Below are 23,821 nucleotides of genomic sequence, written 5' to 3' on the forward strand. Positions count from 1 at the left end.
CTGATAGCACACCACAGCAGCAATGTATGACAAAATAGGATAATTACACCAACTTCAGCATTCATGACAGCAGTGAACGCAGCCACTGAAAAAGAGACCATAACAAGGACCCCTATAACCAACCACAGCTGTCACTGTGGCAGGCATACTAACTGCAACAACAGCTGTCGGCAAGCGAGGGAGAACAGAGGCGACCACAGGTGTAACCACAGCTGTCCACAAGAGGATCCACAGCAGTGGCAACAACTGAAAATACAGAAGGGTCATACCTGCCAACAGCAGACCCCAAGAAAAAACAGCTGCCATAACAGCAAAAGCAACAGCTGTAATAACAAGCATTTGCAATGCAATAGGTCTAGCATTTGCAACAGTTTAAGCTACTGGCATTGTAAATGACAATGCCCTTTATTGATCTGTTTTGATAATTAACACAAAAATAAAAGGCATTGTCATTTACAATGCCAATAGCTCAAACTCTTGTAAATGCGAGACCTATTTCATTTCAAATAAGACACCCCCATTGTCCCGGGTTGCTTGAAAAGTGAAAGTGCGCATTGCACGCTGAATGTTGCAGGAAAGCATGTCGTGCCTGCAGCAGGAGAAACTCATTAAAGAAAATAGTGCTTACAAACTAAATGAGACATACCGTGTAACAACCGAAGTAAAAGGGCCAGTCCTCATGAGAGGTTACAAATGAAGACAAGGAGGTAGTAAGGCGGGACTAACAAGCCTATTAACGAATCAGAAGTCAGCATTTACAAAGGACAATGACACTAGCCAATGTAAAATAGGGGCAGAGCTTCAGGTCCATTCTCGAATACAGCATGCCTCGCAGAGCAGCGTATGCGCTGCGCAGGCTCGACCTAAAAACAGGGACCACAGTAGCAATCAAAGTAGGCAGCATAGTAGTAACCACTGCTGCCACCTCTGAAGGGACGATAGCAGTGATGACTGCTATCACCACTGAAGGGACTAAAGTTGCAACCCCAACTGACACCACAGTATGGACTACAGCAGTAACCACAGCGGGGACAACAGCAGTGATGACAGCTGGCAACACAGCAGGTACCCCAGCAGTAACCCTAGATGCCAACAAAACAGGGGCAGTAGCAGTGATCAAAGCTGTAACCACACAAGAGACTCACATCATCATCCACCAGCTGGGCCCACACCCACCACCACTAAAGCAATATCAGCTGCAGCAATGGACCACAGAAATGAAAACGCCTTCAAGTCACAGATACCATAATAGAGACCACAGCTGGTACCACGACAGGGACAACATCAGCAGCTATAACTGTAACGAAATAAAGACCACAGCTGCTAGAACAATAGGGACCGCAGGCACAAGCACAGCTTTAAACAAAGCAGGGACTAAACCAGCAACTAGATGATAACACCCAGTAAGGACATCTGTAATGACAGCAGCGACCACAGACACTACACCACCAATGGCCACAGCTACACCAACAACTCCCTTCATGGCAGGGACAAAAAGAGTAACACCAGATGTCAGTGCAAAAGGGAACACAGGAGACAGCCTATCATCTAAAGGAATAAGCCCTAGGTTTAACAGGAATTGGCTGATTAGCCATTAGATATACTCGGACGATGGACACTATCTAGCTGAAGATTGCTTTGAAGGAGCCAAACAGTATAGGTAACCCCCTTAGTTAATAACTTTTATTTCGGGATGCCACCACTGCCATGATCTTAAAACTATAATCTCTATTTACATGTAGTGCAAGATGCTAGTTATTCACTTGGAAGGATGGACCTGGGAGGGAAAAGGCTAATTTATTTGAAAACATCAAATGCGTTTCTGGAAAAAAAAAGGGTGGATTTTTAACGATGCAAAGTATGATGAAATACTTCTTAAGATTTGTATTAGACTTGGAACTTAGACTTCTCTTCTTCCCTCCTTCGCAGCTATGTTGTAGAAATAAATACCAGGATTAAGAGCTACCTACCCCGTGTAAGTGAGGGGTGGCAGGAACAAAGGGAGTGTCTTGGAAGTAGAATAGAAGACAGGAGTGTACCCAATGCTGTATTCATACAAAATGAAATTACACATTCAGGATAAGCACATGATGACAGGATAGGAAGCAAAGGTGGTTCATTACAAGGAGGAAGGTGAAAAGGACTCCAGATGACTTGACATAATGTGTGGGAGGTTTACACCTTCAGTGGCCCTAAAAGCAGAATTCCGTTGGACTCTCAAAGAAAAAAGTGACAAGGGTACTTCGAAGGCTAGTCAAAGAATGGTATGTGGCATGGTCTGTGGTTAACACCATATTAGGCAAGATGCTTTCAAGTGGGAAGCCATTGTATTAGTTATTGTGGTCCTCTTTGAGGTTATAGTTGTAGTGATCTGCTGTGTTCAGAATGGCTTTGTAACACTCTTCCAGTGAGCTCGATATTCATGGTATCGTAGTGGAGGTATTCTCGTTTTATTTTTTGTGAGACTTCAGAGCGGATATCGCATGTGAACAGCGAGCCTACGGCGGGTCTGTCTTTGGGAGGGTGACTAATGTCCCCTCAAACAAGGCTACAACAGACGGACAGTGGTAGCAGGATAAAACTTCATTCAGAGGTACAGGCCTTTTCACCAGTTTTAATGGGACCCCTGTGGTGAGATGGCCTACCTTCCCCCCTCCGTGTCAAGACCATGCAATTTTTCATTAATATGATCCTTAACTGCCTTGTCCAGAACGTCTGAAGATTTCCCGGTACATGAATAAATGTTGTCATGTTTGGATTTCACCTATGTAACGGGACAAGACAATTGTGGAATTAAGTGTACTCCATATGTGAGTGTTACAAGATGGTGGTTGCCTTTGATTGAAACTGCAATGTCTATCCCTGATACGGGATCCTGGATGTGGTCATTGCCTAGCTCTCTTCCCAAAGTTAGGTTGTCTATTGGATGGATAGGAATGTAGTTCACCAGAGCCAATCTGACCAAGCCAGAGTTCTAGTGTCAGAGTGAAATGTACTTCTCCTCTTTTCCTGTTTGAGATCTGTATTTCTTTGAGGGATGACCTCTGTCTGAAGCCATTCCACATTCCAGTTGAGGCAGCCTAAAACGTGTCTCAGATTAACGGCATGACCCGGGTATGATGTCAGCACACCAGGATCATGCTCCCCAGAAGTGAAGGGGTCTCTGTAATTTCGAAATCTACAGACAATCTGACGTAGCTCTCCAAGCAGTTCATTTAATGCTGCGATTCTGCAGCCACTTATGCACCACCATGAGGAGCACAAAAACGGTGAGCATTTGGAAATGGGACTGCGTCCTCCAGACAGGGATTATGTCTGGGAAGCATCTGTAAAGTGGCCTTGCAAAATCTGTTGACAAATTAATCTTACCTTCCAGTTGAAAAGGAGGAGTACCTTTGCCAGGGGAAAGTGACATACATCACAGCCTGCTGAAGTCAAGCTGCTATTAGGACCTGCATAGGACAGCCTCTGCAGACATAATATGGTCCAGAAATGAGTTTGCCCCAGCCAGCTGTCCAAAAGAAGCAACATGGAGCACTGCAACCTCTGGGGTCAGGAGTGACTCCATCGCCTACAGAGATTGAGAAGGGTGAGCCTGTTCCGTGCAGACGCTCTTGGTGCCCTCTGAAGGTATAACTGTCTTTCTTTAAAAGTCCTGAAAACCTTGACTTCCACTTTGGCCTGTTAATCTATGCTATCCCCTAGGGAAAGTTCCACCAATTCTGGAACCTTTGGAATCCTCTTCAAAGTCCTTGCAGCTTTTGAGGTATTGCGGTTAAAGTTGGGGTCAGGGACCTCTTGTCCTACCAGTAGAACAGTGAGTATTGGATTAATGGTCCGTCCCACTCAACACCTGAACATCTCTGCTGCAACTGGTAGACTATAAACTACAGGCAATTTACCATTACCACCACCATAGGATATCTAGGGTGAACTGGCACCAAGTGTACCCTTGGTTTTGTTCACTGGTCTACATCTTAAACAGACTTTGAAAAATTGCAGACCTGAGCACTCCAAAGACAACCCAAATCACAGCCAAACCTTCCTCAAAAGAGAAACACTAGCCACAGGTCTCATAGTTGAACTAGAATTATAGTGCCTATTGCTGAGAAGCTAGACCAACATTTAGGTTTGGTTCTTTGGCCCAGAAGTTGATAGGCAGTTCTGGTTTTTGATGACTATTTAAATAACGTCCTTTTCTTTAGAGAGGTAGGAATGTCTGGAGATTGAAGTTTATACAACGGTATCGGCTGTGCCATACGGTTTGAGTGTCTAACCTCAACCCACATCATGAATTAAGCACTGACTGCTCGACCATGCTCTCCTGAAAGAGTCAAGTACTAAAGGGAGTACTTCCATTACTTCCTCGTCAAGTGGAGCATAACACTACTGTGGCTTCAGGACACTTATGGTAAACAATATTAATTATTACATTTAATGTGCTGGAACCTCTTACTAACTTGGTACCCCAACGAAAGGCATCACCTCAGCTGAGAGAGACCATATGCTTTATTCCTGAGAAATAAATGAGCAGTTGTGGAATGTTTTACTTTTTTTCTTTCCTTCTCACTCCCTTGTTAATCCTAGCACTCCAAGTGTAAGGACATAAGGCTCCTGTGCACATATAGTTTCTAGGAGTGGTCCTACTAAACAAGATGAACGGACACATGGGTTTGTTATTGAGTATACTACAATGAAACACAGAGTGTAATGCCCCAGCACGAAAGGTATTAATGCAATGGCAAAAAATGTTTACAACAAGAATGCAATAGAAATAAAGAAACACCTGAATAACCCAATTTATTATGGTGAAAGATTGTAGTTGGAGTTAGTTCTTCGGCTAATCAAGCGTGCACAATAAATTATAAATGATTAAGAGAAGTCCTTTCCAGAGGAAAGTCTCAAAAGACAGCTGTGAAATACAATCATAAACTGCACAGTGTTTCAGTAGCAATGCAGAAATATGCATAATTACCTCCCTTCATCTATGTAGACTGTAACAAACATGTAGGTTATATTATCACCCGAACTACATACCTAAAATAGAGGAAGATGGGGGTCCCAAACCAGAAACAACTCCAACAGGAAATGGACCCAGAAACCTAGATTATATCCATGAGACACTACAATAATACAAAGACCTTCAGACAGACTCCCACTTCAGACACAACACTCCACAGGCGGGGAGCAGAGTACACTCAACCCGGAGATACTACAATCATATGAATAACACGAGGAAAGCTCACAACACTTGGCTGATCTTAATTTCAGCTAAAATCCAGAAGAAGATTGTTCAGTTGAGTTTGTTACATTTCTTCATGTCAGAGTCTACAGACAAACACTCACCTCGGCACTGTGCAAGTTGGCATAAAACCTGGATCCGTCAGAAGGGGCCTGCCAGGGCTTCGACTCAGCCTGTGGGCAGCTAAATACAAAATAAGGGTGCATCAGAAAACAGGGAAGACAAAAATAAAAACACAGACTGACAGCCAAATAAAGCAAAAGAAAGCATATAGGTAACAAGAAACAGACAGTCATATAGGTAGGAAGAACAATTTATATATTGACAGACAGTTAGATCACCGTGTAAACTAAGGTTAAAACACGTATGTACCTTTTCAAACAGAAACAGATATAAAGATCTGCAAAGGTATATAGTCCTGCACACATACAGACCCCAGCAATCGGACACCACCTTTCAGACGCCCACACAGTAACACGTACACTCCCAATCTCAGCCTGAAATCCAACTCCCTACACCTCCACAGGAGGTGACTCCAGCCGCATATCCTGGCGAACCATCCAATGGTAGATCCACTGCCGCCAAATTGTGTAACGTACCCTAAAGCTTCAAAACTTGTTCAGCGTGGTTGGCAGTACTCACAGCACATAGCCGTCTCTCCTCCAGTTAACTGAAATAACTAGGACTCCTGCCCTCATCATGCACTGCTTATAAATTCACAATTTACAAAACTCATGACATGTTCTATGACGTCATTGACAACATTACTGATGGCAACTGAAATGACATCATTCATAACACTGCGCATGGCAGGGATGCAAGCGGACTTAAAATTGTTAGTCATGTGAAGTCTTTGGGAGGGTAATCCCATTTAGGGGAGTAGAAAATTGTGTACAGACGTAGTGCTGAATTACTTCAAGTCCACAGAACCTATAGGATAGTGTCACACTGATTGCAAGATGTCATCAATGATTTAATTTAACATGTCATGAGTGATGCATTATGTGAGGTCATAAGTGGTGGATGGTGAAGGTATAACATAGTTGCTCAGTAAACCAGGACTAGTGTATTTCAGAGGTGTTTCTGTTTTTAAACATTAGTGCTTACGTTAGATTAACACCTAACTAGAACGTCACTTTAACCTTTAGTTTTTTTCAGTGCACAGGGAACTGTGAAGTAAGGGAAATATTTGATGGCTGCCTGTGAAATACAGATTTAATCATCAGGGCAGCCTCTAAACCACTTGGTAGAGTTTTAACAATCTCAGGACTACTAGGGTTATGTGACTCTGCAAGGTTAATTAGGCAGCAAGGTTATCTAAATTTTGTGGGGAATTATTTTTAAGTACCTGGCACATTATCTGACAATAGTATTTTCATTCATTTGTGCTAGAAAGAACATTTATGTTGAAATCTGCAACTTTTGAAAATCATGTGGCAAATTATGAGGCAAACACACTAAATCCATAATTATATGGTAAATACTTCAGCTACAGAACAGCATAAATCAACTGACCCTCACCATTGCATATGGATTTATCAGCAATTTATTCAAGAAAGATAAACAAAACCTCAACATTTTAATCCCAGTAAGTGCACATTGTTAGATAGCCTTTGAAGAAAACAACTTTTTCAAAGTAACTGCCCCAAAAATTAACATGTAAGATAAAAAAAAAATGCATAACGGGTAGCATATGTAAAGTGGTCCTATATTGCTATTTTTGGGGTTCTGGTGACATTTAAAACCAGAACCCGAGGGGGCCGTGGCTAAGATGGTGGGCGGCTAGGACCTATTTCATGATCCCTCCGAGCACCGCCAACACAAGCCTTATCAGCCCGTTGGCGCCTCACCCTCGACACTGAAACAGTGCCGCTGCCTGCGGAAGTTGAGACGTTTGCTGGAGGATGTTGATTCTGCCCGGACACCTGCAGGGCGTCGGGACCACGGAGGCTGTCGGAGAGCGACGCCCTGAGTTTTGTGCGCGGCCTACTGAGTGTTGTTTGAGCTTGCCTGGCACCTACCTGCAGCTCCCGTCGGACAGCAGAGCGCCAGCAGCCACTTGGAGGGAGCTGGCCATGCGGGAGACTCCCTGCCCACCTTGAGTTAGCGCTCCCAGCGCCCAACCTGTTCGCCAATGGCCCACGGGGGAGGAACCCGGTCGATTCAGCAAGAAGTCGCTGGCGGCGTGGAGGTTGCCCCCACCCACCTGGATTGTTGCGTGGGGGCAGAGACTTAAGGAGGCTGCCCAGGAAGCAAAACTTTACAGGAGCAGGCCTTGCGGGAGAGCATTGAATTGACATAACTGCGGTGGTGGAGGCCCTAGGCCCGGTGGAGCATAGGGATCGGGGCGGCACTGCGTCGTGGACTACCCCAGCAGCCCACCTGCAGGCCCTTCAGGACCCACGCTGAGCCGGAGAAGACACTGGCGGACCTGTCTGAAGAGCTCTAGCACCGAGAGGCGCAGGACCAGCGAAGGGGTGGACGGCCCTGGACCCTCGACCCCCTTGGCAGGCACTTGTCCCAACACTGCACACGTTGGGCGGTGGGGGGCAGTTGCGGTGCGGACGCAACTCTACGGACTGGGAGAGTAAGAAAGAGAGTGCGCTCCCCCAGCCCGGGCCCTGGAGCTCCTGCCACTCCAGTACTTAGTCAAGAAGAATGCAACTCAAACGCCCAGGCACTGCTCTCCACCCATTAAGGACCATTTCGCACACTGGGCAAGCAGCCCCCGGAGCGTTTGACCAGCATCAGCGGCCCTGCTGAGCACTCCCTGCCGGCGCGGGTTGGTCACTGCACCAGCCTGGGGGACAGTGGGTGGTGACAGCGAGCCTGGTGAGTCCGCCCGCCGCTGGGGGCCTTGCCACTAAACAAAGGGGTTCGTGCTGTAATCTTCAGAACTAGAAGCTTCTTTTTGCCTTGCACCTGGGTCCCTAGACATAAGGAGTGGACTAGAAACGAGAAGGAGCCTGTGAACTAGCCCATGGTGCGGGCGCAGTTTCTCCGGCAGAATCCCCTTACAAAGCCGCAACATGGCAGCAAATAGAGCCAACAAAGATCGCTCTCTGTAGGACATGTTTGAAAAGCAGGGGGGTGCTGCCCATGAGGACAAGCAAGCAGTACCGGATAGTGACACTAGAGCGGATCCAGACAATGAAGACGGCCCGGTGATTAAAGCATTCCCGAAGTCCCACTTTACTTCCTTATGGGGTGACCTACAGGCCATGAAAGCTAAGTTGGAGGCGGATCTCCAGGAGGTCCGGCGAGACATTGAGGAGGTAGGCGATAGGGTGGCTGCTCTAGAGGACGGAGAAATGAGCTGAGGAGAAGAATTGGAGTGGCTGCAGCGGGAGGTTCTGCAACTCAAGGAAAAACATCTGGACCTCCAGGCACACAACAAGGATCTTGAGAACCATTCACGGCAGAACACCCAATTGGGGGGGGGGGGGGGTGGGGGGAGGGGGAGTTGAGGGTGCCACCGAAAGCGGAGGGGTCTCCCCTCTGGGAATATGTCACAGACCTCTTTCGCCATATCCAGGGTCAGGCAGATGAGACGGCTCTGCAGCTAGACCGGGCCCATCGGATCAGTCCCCCTAGAACAGGGAAAAGCCCTCCTGTGGACATCCTGGTATGTGTGCATGATTTTCAAACAAAGGAAGACATCCTCAAGAAAGCAAGAGAAACCCATCCGATCCAGTTTCGAGGACACTCGTCGGTACTGTACCAGGATCTTACCCGGATTACTTTGCAGAAACGCAGAGACTTTTGCCCAGTGACGGAACACCTACGTAAAGCCAATATCCCCTACTCATCCCCTACTCGTGGGGCCCCCATTTCGCATCATGTTCAGTCTCGAAGGAAACAGACATCAAATCAGGTCCCTCAAGGAGGCCTGAGCCTTGTTCTAAGCACCCGTTGGCCCCCAGCAGTGGTCCTCTTCCCCCAGCAGTAAAAAGCTGAAACAGCAAGAACGGTGGCAGGTCAAGAAAGCCCAGGCCCGAACTAAGCCGGAACTGGACACCATGTGCAAAGAAAGGTAGGCGGTCCTGGAATCCGCCATGTCAGACACGTCATGAGGCCTTGGAGTCTAGTCGAAGCTGGTCGTGGGGGTCGGGCCTGTGGCATTATGGCAGGGGGGTCGGTCTGGGAGACTAAAGATAATACCCTCCCCCGCCCACTTACTTGGAGATTGTGATACCGTGGAAGACCCTCCCGCTACAGAGATACGCCGTGCTTGGATGCCGATTTGCCCAAACCGAGCAGCATAGACGAACTTTGTCTTATGTTGTTTTTCTCCATGTTATCTACATTTTGTTCTGGGGTTTCTTTCCGTCTCCTTTTGTTTCCTTCTCCTCCGCACCACCCTTGCTAGCCATTACCACATCGACGAGGCCACATACGCATCCAACCGCACTCATTAGGGTACACTGGGTTGGGCACACCTGCCGGAGCTATGCATCCCATAGCCCCATGACACAGACTACGCATTTTAAGCCTCAACTTCCAGGGCCTCAATAGCCCAGTGAAGAGCGGAGCAATCCGGTCTCTCCTGGAGCAATCAGGCTGTGAAATTTGTCTGCGCCAGGAGACACACCAACTGGCTAAAGACACCCCTCACATGCGTTCTCGATGGTTCCCCTCATCTGGCCTGGCAAAAATAAAAATGGGGTGGCTATCCTCCTTGCCCAGAAGTTCCATGGGAAGGTCAGCTCCACATTCATGGAAATAAAGTAAAGGGCTTAGGATTCAATGGGAATCGGCACACTTCACAATAGCTACACTATAGGCCACAAATGATAATCAGGAATACTTTATCATTAACACACTCATGACGGTCCTGGCTTCCCCGGACCTAGCTATACTAATAGGGTGGGACTTTAATCTAGTAATGGATTCAGTCCTGGACCGATCAAGCCAGCGCACGACACAGACTGGGGCCTTCTCGCCTTCCGGGCTGCAATGGCTGATAGACGGCTCGCTTAGTGACACTTGGAGACTCCTTAACACCACCACCAGAGACTATACATTTTACTCCACAGACCACAAATCTTACTCCCGCGTAGAGCACTTTCTCAGTACAGCTGCCCCGACAGTATGTGTCAGGGAGGCGGACATCGAGCCTCGTTCATTGTCAGACCACTCTCCAATCATGCTGATGCTGAACCTGGGTGCCCTTTGCTACTGCCCATCGAGATGGTGCCTGAGGGACGCCATGCTACAGTCAGAGCAGACGGTAAAGACTATTTGCGTGACCATTACAGACTACCTCAGCATTAATGATTGCAAGGGCACCTACCTCGCCACTATATGGGAGGCACTGAAACTAGTCCTCCGTGGAGAATGCATAGCCATCTAGGCATAAGAGAATAAAGTGCGCACAGAAAAGTGTCAGCAGCTTGAGGCAGTGGTCTCGGAGCTTGATTCGAAACACATGCAAACAGGCGCTCCCCAGATGTGGGGGGGGGGGGGACTAGAGAAACAGTGCCTGATCCTGCGGCGCTTGTACCTCGACCGGGCAGAATATGCCTTGCTGCGACTCACACATAAGATTTTTGTTAGTGGCATTCACTCAGGCCGTATGCTAGATCATAGGCAGCGTAACAGGGTAATCTCTGGCTCAATCGTAGCAATCCGCACCCCCACTGGGGTAGAGGTACACTCAGACCCCAAGATTGCAGAGGCCTTCCAGGCTTTTTATAGCAAGCTCTCTGCGTGGAAGGAATCCCCCTCCGGTGACACTGAGTTCTATCTGCGGGGCATACATTTAACACGGATCCCGCCTGGGACTGCCTCCCAGCTAGATTGCCCCATTCAAATAGAGGAGGTGGTCTCAGCGATCGCACGCCTTTAACCTTCCAAGGCAACGGGCCCAGATGGCTTCTCCCTACTGTTCTATAAGAAGTTCTGCTAGAACCTAGCTCTCCTGCTGGCCTGGCTGTTCAACTTGTTCCTAAACTCAGGGCACCTACCCGATTCGATGTCAGAGGTGTCTTTCTCTGTAATTCTGAAACCCCACAAAGATCCCAAGGAGTGTGAGTCATATCGCCCCATCTCCCTGTTCAATACGGATGTGAAACTTTTCACGGGGATCTTGGCTGCGTGCCTCAACCCTCTTATGTAGGGTCTGGTGGACCCGGACCAGGCCGGGTTTATCCAGTCTAGACAATGTGGTGACAATATGAAGCGCCTCATCCATCTCACGGACTTCATCCGACTTTCCCAGAGAGAAGCCCTTTTCCTCTCCGTTGATGCTGAAAAGGTGTTCAACAGCATTCACTGGACATACATATTTGCCATACTCCGCCGGTTTGGGTTCGGGGACATGTTCATCGCCTGGACACGTTGCATTTACAGTGCCCGCCCCCGGGTGCAAGTCCAAGGTATTTCGGCGCTGGCGTGAAAAGGGCTGCAAACGAGTGGGTTTGAGGTTCGATTCTAACTGGATCATTCCCTTTGATTGGCTCCGGTGGGACTACTCGCTATTAGTGTCCAACATGTTCCAGTTCACTCAGGTGAAACACTGGGTGACCTCCCCAGACACAGGACCTGGAACATCCCGTCCAAAGACCCGTTCTGAAAAATGGCTAGTAAACAAAGAGGGTGACAAACAAATTATCTCCGAACTATATGCCTTTCTCCCGGCGGGTACCAAGCCTGCCAAATCCAAGGGGCAGCTGAGGTAGGGGGAGGAGCTCAGGCACACCCTATCCGACAAAGAATGGCAGGACATCCATTTCAGGGCACACCAACCAGCACACAATATGACGGGCACAGAGTCGACTTATAAGGTTGCCTCCTATTGGTACCTAACACCGGCCAAAGTACACATTTGGAATGGAGATTGCTTGGCGTTTTGCTGGCGGGGATGCAAACAAACTGGCTCCCTTCTCTATCTTCTCTGGAACTGTCCCAAGCAGGTCCGGTATTGGGATCAGATTCTAAATGATATTGATCAAGCTTTCAGCACTATCATCCAGCGATACCCAGCACACACACTCCTAGGTCTCCCCAATCCCCTGACCATCCCCCTGCACTTAATCAGGGGCAGACAAATCGCTATAGCACTAAATGCTGCGAGACAGGTCCTGTTAGCATGCTGGGGAACGAAGACGATCCCTGATCACGCCGCTTGGCTGAGGAAACTATGGGTGGTTTTGGCTATGAAGGACATGTCAATGATGATTGATAATAGAACAGATGATTCTCCAGACTTATGGACCCCTTTCATCTCGATTCTAGCGAAGGAATTCAGAGAAGTGACTTGTCCCAAATTCCTACAGATCCTACACTTTACGTCCCAAAAGCAAGAGGTGCCCATATAGGCCTACAGCGGCACAAGTGACGCTCCTATCCTTGTCCCAGACCCCGCTGGCTTGGCAGACCTTGAGACTAAAACCAATGTGGTGCGGAGGCGGCAGGGGTGGGGGGGTGGAGGTGTTGGAGGGCGGGAGGTAGTCTGGGTTGGGTATGATTTTCCCCTTATTATTTATTTCCTCAAAGGTCACACTGGGCCGCTCTGTTCTCCCGTTTATCTATCAGTTTATCCCAGATATAAAACCTCTCACTAGGATACACACCACCGGCCCCAGGGTTGTAGGCGGAAGGCTGTGTACAATTGCGCACATGTCATTTGACGGCAGCCATTGGTTGTAGGCGTAATCGGTGTCAATGCAGGACTAATCCCAATAAAGAGAATCGATCCATAAAACCAAAACCCAGCAATGGTAATATTGGGCCACATTAAAACCTACAAGCCACTGAAATTTAGCAGTTATGACCCGCGTTGCAATGTATAACTTGTGCCACCCTATTGCGCTGCATGACATCGCACATACTGTTGTGTAGTATCCACCTTACGGTAGGAACTGCACATTTGTGGACAGCATTAACGTTGGGATGGTGCCAGACTGATTCTATGCACACCCTCAAGAAATGTTGTACTATAAACCAGCTACGTCACAGTGCCACCATAAGCCCCCCTAAACCTAGTCAGGCAGCAAATGATTTCTGGCAGCCACTGAACAGGACAACCCTGGTACCCCTGGAAGCGTGGTGGTAGATCTAGAACCCTTTTGCTCAGTCGCTCGGTTTATATTTAATCTGCTTCAAATATACTGTAAGTCATTTTTTTTTTTTTTTTTTTTGGAAGACCTTTATTTTCCACAGCTGTGTCATCATACAGTATACATTTACCATCCACGGTGGCTAATCAAGTAGACATTAAGCAGACGCTTCCAGATAAAATGACACAGCCATTCAGCCGGTAACCCGGGGGTCCGGCGGCGTTGTACATGGTGGTTTTGTTACAAGCATTAGGTAATTACCTCGGTAAATGACAGGTCTATGTTTTTCCTTATTCTTAGTGTCGGTAACAAAGATAACGCAGTGTTCCAGCCCGCATTGTGGCCAGTGCGGTCATCACCCAGGCCCTTATTGAGAGTTGCACAAGTCGTCGTGGGTAATCCTGAACGTGGGGGTCCCCGGGCGGCACAGTGGCAGCGTCGTGTTCGCAATGCTGGCCGGAGCGTGGCAGCTGTGTTTCGGTATAGCTCACTAAGGCATGAAAGCTAACGCTTAAGTTCGGCAAGTCCAGTCTACAGCTTCATAATTAGGGCCTATGTGCGGGCTGCGTGGCGCGCATCCGTCCCCCCATCGCGACGCCCCTGAAGCCGCTGGATGTCGGAGTTGTGTCCAGTAGTCAACTCAACGTACCCTTGTCAGAATCTCATTGAATGCTCTGGATGTACCCATCCCTGGTAGGGCGCGTATGACAGCAAATATACTGTAAGTCATAAGTCTTCGTTATACCTAACCTTTATTGATCCGAAGTCAACCTTTGACTTAGTTGATTGCGCTAGGTTATGGGAAGCTCTGGAACATATGGGGCTCCAATCCACATTATTACAGGTTATAAAAGTCTTGCATCAAGATAATACTGCATCTGTACACTACAGGAAAATGGGGGAGTGTACTGCTTCATTCCTAATTGAACAAGGGATAAGACAAGAGTGCATATTATCACCACTACTCTTCACTTTATTTATAAATGATGTAGTAGAATATCTTTTCAAAATAGCCCTTAACCCCTTCGCCGCGGTGCAAATTCTGCCGCGGCGCTTCGGTGCTCATGACGGCACCACGCCGTCATGAGTCAGGGCGGCGGGTGCTTGTGACGGCGTGGTACCGTCATGACTTCGCCCACTCAGTAATTCGCCTGCACAGGCGGGGAATTAGTACCGGGTGGGCGGAGCGTCGGAGGCATGACGGCTCCACACCGTCATGAGCACACGGCCACCGTGACTCATGACGGCGTGGAGCCGTCATGAGCACGCAAGGGGTTAATGTCCCTAAAATTGCACTTCATAAGGTGCCTATTCTATTTGGCGACAATGCGGTACTAATTACCAGAACAGCATAAGTTGTTGACAAGATTTGTGGATTATTGTACTAGTAAGGGCTTGGTGATTAATATTACAAAAACAAAGGCAGTGGTAATACATCTGTCCTCACCATTAAAAAGAAAGATCATATTAAATAAACCGATTGAGGTGGTCACCTAATATGATTATCTCTGCATTTGTCTGAATAACAAATTAAATTGGAGCGATCATATCACTATGGCAACGATAACCCTTCAACAAACAAGTCGAGCGGTACTTAAGTTCAGATATACGGCAGCTTTCCAGCACTTAAGTATCATTATGCAAATATATAACAGAGGCAGTAGCAGCTGCCTTGTATGGAGCACAGATATTGGGATATGGAAAAATGGTGAAGCTCCAGGAACCTCTAGGGTTTCCATTCTCAAGGAGATGGGTGTTGTTTCAATCACAGACCAGGCCAGGACTCAGACAGTCTTAAATTGGATTAGACTCGTCCGGAATATAAAGGCCAAGACCTACTTTAAAGTCGTAGAGGAGGTCATCAGGAGCCCTGGTAAAGGGACATGTCAGTGATTCGACCGCATAAGGAAATGACAAATGGCAATGGGCCTGATACCCTTATGGGACAATCTTGTGCAGGTGGGGCCTGACATGGCAGATAAGGTTAAAGAGAGCTATTACATCGTTCCAAGAGAAGCCAAGGCTGGAAAAGCACAACCCAGTGGACTAATAGACTCTTATGTCAGGTCTAGGATTGAGGTAAGGTTTAAAGCTTATTGGGTTAAAATATACCCTTATCAAAGAAGGCGGGTATATTTCCTGTTTAGATTAGGGATATTTCCAACAAGGTCAGTCATACTTTGCGAAAACGAAACGGTTAAGAGAGGAGGACTCTACCTGTAATTGTTCCATAGATGAAGACACTATAACCCGCCAGTTTCTGTTTTGTTCTAATTATAGTCCCATCCAAATTAGTTGGCTTCAGCCTCTTTTTACGCTATATGGGATTTGCAGCAATACAGGCACACCAGCTATGCAACAGGGAAGACAGGGTGGATATTTTTAATAAATTTATCAGCCTTCCTTTGGGGCCGGTCGTTATACAACTAACAGAAGTACTCAATAAATTCCTTATACCAGTGAACGCTACAGTTTGATATGAAGTCATATGCAGTGTAGCTAGTTACGGAACTGGTTGGTAACACTGCATGGAACTGTTCATGTTGGTTTAGTACCAATACTGAAAGTTAACTGTGATAAATCAACCTGCGAGTGTTATTTTGTACACTACCTCCTTCCCTGCAGGAGTATGGACTGTGTCCTATACCAGGTTGTAGCTTACTATTTTAGGCACTTTATAACTGATGGCACTTTATACAATATGGCGATAAACTAGCTGTTGGAAAGTGTTGGAAATGGCCCTTTTTGCAGGGTTATCCCCAAACTTTTTGCTTCTTCCTCCTTTGTTTTTCCTGACCTGTGGTTGTTGGCTATAGGACTCTGGGCATTTTACCACTGCTGATCAGTGCTAAAGTGCATATGCTCCCTGTGTAAATTGTTATTGGTTATCCATGATTGGCATATTTGTCTTACCAGTAGGTCTCTAGTAAAGTGCACTAAGAGTGCCAGGGCTGGTAACTCAAATGCTACTGGTGGGCTTGCAGCACTGATTGTGCCACCCACATGAGTGGCGCTGAAAAGAGGACTCAGGCCTGCCACTGCAGAGCTTGTGCGCAGTTTGTTAACTGCCATGTCGACCTGGCCAGAGTACCCACTTGCCTATACACTTGCCAGGTCTTACCCTTTTCTTACACCTAGGACACCCTATGGTAGGCCCAAGGTACCTCCTGGGCAGGGTGCAGTGTATGTGAAAGGTAGGACATGTACTAGTGTGTTTAACATCTCCCAATAGTGAAATACTGCCAATTCTGTTTTTCACTATTGAATGGCTATCTTGCCCATAGGACAGAATGGGGGATGCTGTGTAACATGTTTACCTGTATATCTTCCCATAGGAGTGAGATCGAAAATTGAAGTCTGGTATCCCTGAACTCAGAATTTAATAACACATCTTTTAGGAAGGATGGTTTTTAAATTCTGTGTTTGAAAATAGCACTTTTAGAAAGTGGCTATTTTCTTGTCCAACCTTTCTGTGTGCCTCTTCCGGTTTGTGGATTGACTGTCTGGCTTGAGAGTGACAGGAGCTGGGGTGGCTCCAGGAGTCTGGGTGAGTCAGCACTAGGCTGAATAGACCTATCTGCATTTGGAGTGGTGGGAGGAGTAGCACCCGGGCCTGAATAGGACTGTGCCTGCCTTCCACAATGCTGGCTCCACCTCCTGCGGTGCGTCTGAAGACCCTGGCCCACATTCACAAAGGAAGAAGTTGTGCAAGGGCAGAGTGCTCCCAGAACTGGTTTGAACTGGGTCCAGGACCCCTAACACATAGAGAACACAGACTTTGGGATATAAAAGTAAGAGCTGAAACTCCTGAAAATTAGACTACTTTGTGATCAAGAGGAACCGCTGCCAAAGAAGAACAGCTGAAGAGACTGAAGAGAAGTACTGCTCTTGCTGTGTGCTTTGGGGCTGGCCTGCAGTTTGCTGATTTAACTGAGAGGACAAGACAAGGGACTTTGCTGTGTGTTGTGTCCCCCTGCTGGCTAATAATTTTGCTGTGTGCTGTGTCCTGAAGGAACAAGTCTCCAAGGGCCTGAGAAGAGCTGGCCTCCTGTTGTGGAGACTCAGGAACATCAAAGTTTCCATCCCTGTCTCAGCGACGCTGTGTGCGTGTGCTTTTGTAGCCTGAGACTGACGGTGGCTGCGTGGTGCCTATACTTGAAGCGCACCATGACCGCATTGCCCCTGCAGCGTAAATTATCGTAACGCTGCTGATTCACCGCCCCGGTCAGGCCGTCATCTGTAAAGGAGCTGCGAGTGCCTGTCACCGCCACCGGTCCGAGTCGCAATGCGCAAAAGGATTTCTGCGAGCCGAGAAGTTGAAGAGCTGAGAGTGAGCGTCACCGCCGCTGGCCAGAGAGTCTTGCCCAAGATCGTGAAGGAAGAAGAGGAAGCGCCGTAAACCGTCCGGCTACATCGTCGCCTAGCAACAGAGTGCCCCAGCCGCAGAGCCGCTGCTGACATCGGAGCTGCCCAGCAGGACGTCTGACATGCAGGAGGAGGAGAGCGGAGCACCCCCCGAGGTAAGGCTTGGACTACGGTCCCGAGCCACTGTGTGCGTCACCTAGGGGCGAGCTGCTTTATCGCGCCTCTGTTCTGAGTCCCTCTGATGGCCCGTACTTGCTGAAGAACGTGACGGCAGTACCGGGGAGCCCTGGTGCCTTTTTTCTTTTTTCCATCTACTTGGAGGCATAAGTTTGCACGCGCTGACCTCGTAGGTCAGATACGAACGTGGTGAGCGTGCCACAACCACGAGCGCACTGCGTGTCGGTGGGTAAGCGAACTATGTTGTGACAATTGAACTAACCATAAGTCAGAAGAAGAACCTACAAGTTGTTTTTGCATATCATCGTGAAAAGTCAATTACAAGTATCTGTATGTTGGATTTTTGTCGTTTTGGTCTTGTGTAGTTTAGATAAAGAGCTTTTATTTTTCTAAACTGGTGTGGTGTCTATTTGTGGTGTTTTCACTGTGTTACTGTGTGTTGGTACAAATACTTTACACATTGCCCTTGGGAAAAGCCTGTCTGCTCATGCCAAGCTACCAAGGGGGGTGAGCAGGGGTTATCTAAAGTGTGTATCCCTCTTACCATGACTAGAAGCAAGGGTCCCTATTTGGCCAAAGGTACCTACCTCTGCCAAATAGAGACCCCCAGTTCTAACATTGGTGGTCTGGGGTGAGGATTTTAACTTGTATTTGTATTTGACCCACAGTAATTGGTGTACATCACTAGATTAGTGCAGACCACTAGGCAACCACATACTGTGTTTTTTTTGGGTTCTATTTTTGATCGGATCCTTGGGTCATCCACGCATCATGTCTCAAAATGGTAAAGCAGCAAGTGAGAAGGCAGAATTGGAGTTTCACATTGAGGATTTTTATTCCTACAAAGTAGATCAACTCAAACAATTTTGCAAGGTTTTTGGATGTTCTATGAGGAGCAGCTCTAAAAAGGATGAGCTGCAGAAGGCCTTAAGGGCCTGGTGGGAGGCCAAAGAGGCTGAGGAGACAGGGGATGCAGAAGTGGATGAGGATGCACAAGGGGATAGTTTCAGGTCACAGGATCTGCCTGTGTCCAGAGCAGCCTCCAGGGCTGGCAACAACCTTTCTGCTAGAGGTTTTTCCCCAGAGGAGTTGGAGGAAAACCAAAGGGTCGGAGAAAATGAGTTAGAAGTCTTGAGGCTCGAGATGGAGATATTGGAAATGGAGAGCAAGAAGAATTATGCCTTGGAAAAACTGAAATTGACCATGGCACATGAATTAAGAATGAGGGAGCTTGATTTGGAGCTCGAGAGGCTTGAGGCCACGAGGGTCTCAGCTGAAAAGGAAAAGTGTGTAGCTCAGGAAGTGAGCTTTGCTGAGTTGGAGGTGGAGTCCTGCTCAGATGGTGGCAGCAAAATTGTGTTATCTAGTGCAGAGGGAGAAATACACACACCCACAGATGTGGCGCCTGACTTGAGGGAGGGGGTTAACATACACCAGGGGGTTCAGGTTTATGAGGTAGCTCCAGTGGTGTGCAGTGTCCCTGAAGTAGATTGGGGAACTGACACAGGGGATCATATTCCTAGCGGTGGGAGGGACACTCTACTGACTCTAGATGAGAGGTGCAGGGAGAGGGGTTCCCCCATGGTAGAAGTCCTGGTGTGTGAGTGTGGAGACTGCCCAGAAGAGTTGGGTTGAGTGACAGAGACAGTCAGACACTGTCTTGTCAATCTCAGGAGAGGGGTGTGGGGTACTTGTGTGAGGCACTGGATGGTGAGGCAAAGGGAAGCTTGGTTAACAACTGTGAGGGGGCTGTATAATTCATTTGTTGGAGAGCATATTTTAAGTCCCTGTTTTCCAGAGCTATGCCAACACCCGGTGGAGTGCGAGTCCTCTGATTCCAGGGAGCTTACGTTGGAGGCAGACCTCTTGGTGGATTCCAGATGATCTGAAGAGGCATTTGGGAGTGATCCTGAAATAAGTGGCTCAGGTATCTTCCAGACCTGTGTGGTGGGAGAGGTTCAGAGTAGCCCAGCTAGGTCCCGGTGTAGTGGGAAGGATGTAGGGGCTCACATCCCGTCTCAGTGGAGAAGGAGTGAGTGTGGGCTGCGTCCCAAGGTGCCCGAAACCCAGTCTCAGGGTCTGGAGGGTTTCACCAGGTCGGGGGCCTTGGCTGTACTAGTAGGCCACTTGAGGGGGATCTCCTAGTGTCAGGAGAACGTGGAGAGTCTGTAAGCGGAGCTCCAACGTTTCTGGTGTCTGGCAGTGCCGCTCCTAAGTGGAGGGTGCAGAAGTTCAGATTGAGGGGTGAGAGGGGGATGTGTTCCCCAGTGGGTCAAGGGCCATCCAGAAGGGCGGAGCCTCCTAGGAGTGACCATGGTGACACCACTTTTCTCCTGGGGGATCTTCGCGCACTGTCAGATGGACTGTTCCCATGAGGCACAGGGTCAGACTGATTTGCATATGGCCATGTCTGAACTTGGGAGGCAGAGTGGGCTAAAGAACGGTGATGGAGTTCGCCATAAGTTGGCAGGGTATGCTCAGACGTGAGTCCCTTACTCACTTTGCCACTGGATTCAAGCAAGCGTGGCTGAAGACGGCTGAAATGCCAGAAACCGGTCCTAGGAAGCTTGTTTCCGGTCCAGGGAAGACATGGCTTGGCAGTTCGGGCTGGACTGTTCCCATGAAGCACAGGGTCAGACTGATTTGTATATGGCCATGTCTGAACTGGGGTGGCAGAGTGGGCTAAAGAACGGTGGTGGACTAAACCCAGATCAGTTGACTGGGGGTGAGTGCTTGCAATGTTCAACACTCCGTCCATCATTTCCTTTGGTTTATGCCAGGCAAGTGCTCAGCCGCGGGGTTTAGCCCCTAGGTTGGGAGTGCAGGTTCAGGTTCTGCCTGACCTGGAGGGATGGATATCTGAAAGCAGTCTCCTGACCGGTTTAGCTTCCAGGAGTACCACTCCAAGTGGGAGGGTGCAGAACTCTGGAAGGGGGTGCAAAGGGAGGGAATCCTTGCCTCTGACCCCGGTTCAACCTGAGGGTTTAGATCCTAGGTTGGGAGTACACCTACCCTGTGTTTCCTCTGAGTAAGAGACAGCTGGAAGAATTTTCTCACAACTGGCAAACACTAACGTCAGATGAATAGGTGCTGCACACCATAAGAGGATTCCACATAGAGATTTATGGGTCTCCAAGACAGTATCCCAACACTGAATTCTGTTTTTTTTCAGAAAAGGAGTAGATAAGCTATATCATGAAGTGGCAGATTTGGAGGAGAGGCAGCCAAAGTCGGAAAGTCTTTGCACACTCTGGGAACAGTAATAGCTATGTTTTTATGTGTACTGTTGCTGTAGAGCTGGAAGCAAGGAAAGTCTTCAGAACATGGAGAATCATCCTCAACTCAAGCATATTGATGTGGTCCACCTTCTCAGTTGGAAACCGAGAAGGAAACCATCTGCCCAGAGACAATAAATAACCTATGTGGGCTTCCTAGCTTCCCAGATACATCTGTGACAACTGAGACAGGAGTGGCAACTTTCCTGAAAGGTACTCCTCATAGCATGTTCACTGTCTTGCACCACATCCAAGAGACTGAGTGGCAGAGGTTTTCAGAGTTATTCTCTCTTCCCAGGTCTATGTCTTCAAACACCACTCATCTTCCAGGCTTTCTTGTAGTGGCCACGTATGCATTCTGACATTGGGAACTAGAAAAATGCATAAAGCTATGCTGCCCAGGAGGGACGACACTGGTCTGGATGATCGGGCTATAGTTGCTCTCAGAGAAACCAACTTCAAATGTATAGATGTATTACCTCCATACTTTTGCTTGCAGTGTGTCTGTTGTGGCCACCAAGTACTATATGTTTTTGCACTGGGTGTAGAATCGATTTTGATGAGTGGATATGAAGACCCAGGAAGAAGGAAAGAGCCAGGGTAGTCCCCGTTTCTTAAGTAAGCATTGATGCTGAACTGGCTTTTATCAGCCAATCGTCCAAGTATGGATATACGACTATTCCCATCTTCTGTAGCGCTGCTGTTACCACTGCTGTCCATCAAGAAAATTCCCTTGAAGCTGACTTCAGGCGGAAAGGGAAGACAGAATATTGATAATAAGCATGTCTGCTTCATAAGTGAAGCTTCTGGTGTGTCTCGAAGATGGGGATGTGAAAATAGGAATTTGGGAACTCTAGTGTTTTTCCCCAATATGCTTGATGAAGATAAGAAAATATATTAGGTGAAGAGCCAGTTTGTGGAATATCTCCCTTTTGACCAATTTGTGGCATTTGTTTAGATCCAGGATGGGCATACTATTGCTTTTTTCGGAACCAAGCAATACCAGGACCAAGCTACCTCGTTCTGCTGGAACTCTCTATAGCTCTTTAGTCAAGAAGAATTTTTCACCTCGAGTCAGATGCTTCAATTGTAGCAGTTATGACACCATCAGTGGAATAGGTGGAGAAGAAATCAATCGGATGCTGTAACCATAGTTGACAATATTTAGTTGTAGTTGGCTTCTGCCATTAGGGAAAATGGTTGCAAATTCAAATCCCCACCATCCTCCACCCCCACCCAGGCACTGGATCATGGAACGGTCCAAAAATGGCATTGGCTTGTTGGAGGGACCGTACTCATGGCCACGGGAGGTTGCTGAAAGCCCCAAATTATTATGTGATAGCTGTCTCTGAAAAAAACTGCTTTTGTAGTTGTTTTTGTGCTGTAACTGTTACTGCCTTTTCCAGAAGGAAGTCAGGAACAATGGCATTGGCTTGTTGGAGGGACCGTACTCATGGCCACGGGAGGTTGCTGAAAGCCCCAAATTATTATGTGATAGCTGTCTCTGAAAAAAACTGCTTTTGTAGTTGTTTTTGTGCTGTAACTGTTACTGCCTTTTCCAGAAGGAAGTCAGGAACAATGTTGGCCTTTTTGATATCCTTTAAACTGAACCTTGGGAGTATCTTTTCTTTCCTCCAGGCAGAGTGATTTCAAGGTTTCTGATCCTACCCTCATGTGCTGGAGTTTTTCATTGCATGACTTCCAAAAAGAGAATACTTGAAAAAGGTGTCCATTATCATTTGCTTTACCTGTGGGGTGAAATACGTGAGTCTCTTCATCTCAAAGTTGAGTACCACAACGTCCAATGTATGCAACGAAGACTGGCAGCGCCATTGACTCGAGAAGGGACCCGAGTGTCACGGAGAGGAATCGGACATGTTCACACCAGGGCCTAGAGTGTTGAAACCTCCCTAGTCCAAAGGGGCTGGTGGACTAGGAACCATGGGTACTAGAGGGTTTTGCAGAAGGGTGTGACTGCTATACTCAAATTTTCTGAAATTCACATTCTGATCTTGCGGGACAGACAAATCAATGTCAAACTTTCTTATTGTTTCATTCATGGACTCATGAAATATCACAATGTTGTTAACCTGAGAAATACTCCATGCGGACATCTTCTATGGCATGCAGGTCACACATCTGCATGTCAGCAAAACCAACATACAGCGAGGGCAACCGAGCATATGGACCATCCACTATAATGATTTCAGTACAAGCTCTAAAAAGAGGCGACTGTATTGGGAGTACTCTATGTAATTTCTTAGTCTCTCCATTATTAAGTTCTTTCATAGTGCAGTGACAGACAAGCAGATCATATGGAAAGATATCAGCACAAACAATAACCCAGCTTAATGAACTGGGAAACCTACCACAACATAACCTGAATATTGAACACAAAAAATATGAATCCCAAATAGGGTCTTAAAACACCCAACAATTAGTTCACCTGCGGATTATCATTATTGAAAATACAATGCCAAAATCTTGAACGCTTAAGACATGCAACAATTTGACCCTGACAATAACCTCAATCACCTCATTTTCCACCCTGACAAAATGCAGTTTTTCTTTACCACTTTCAAACCAGCTTTCGAGGAGAAAATAAGATGGTCCGGCTCAAAGATCCAAGCCTTTAATCGGCCTATGGATTCTTGTCCTTTGTAACATATGAAGCAATTTTTTCCTAGGCTGGCAAAATACTT

General features: G+C 47.5%; 1 protein-coding gene across 1 annotated transcript in view; it reads right to left on the reverse strand.

Moving 5' to 3' along the window:
• TMEM179B (transmembrane protein 179B) overlaps positions 1 to 23,821 on the reverse strand; it is an 85,174-nt gene that overhangs the window by 10,631 nt on the left and 50,722 nt on the right. The window contains exon 4 of the mRNA XM_085625953.1: positions 5,347 to 5,425. Coding sequence (XP_085482079.1) covers positions 5,347 to 5,425 — 79 coding nt within the window. The remainder of the gene's footprint in view (positions 1 to 5,346; positions 5,426 to 23,821) is intronic.

The sequence above is a fragment of the Triturus cristatus genome, chromosome 9 (assembly GCF_964204655.1).
Source record: "Triturus cristatus chromosome 9, aTriCri1.1, whole genome shotgun sequence".
Taxonomy (NCBI): Eukaryota; Metazoa; Chordata; class Amphibia; order Caudata; family Salamandridae; genus Triturus; species Triturus cristatus.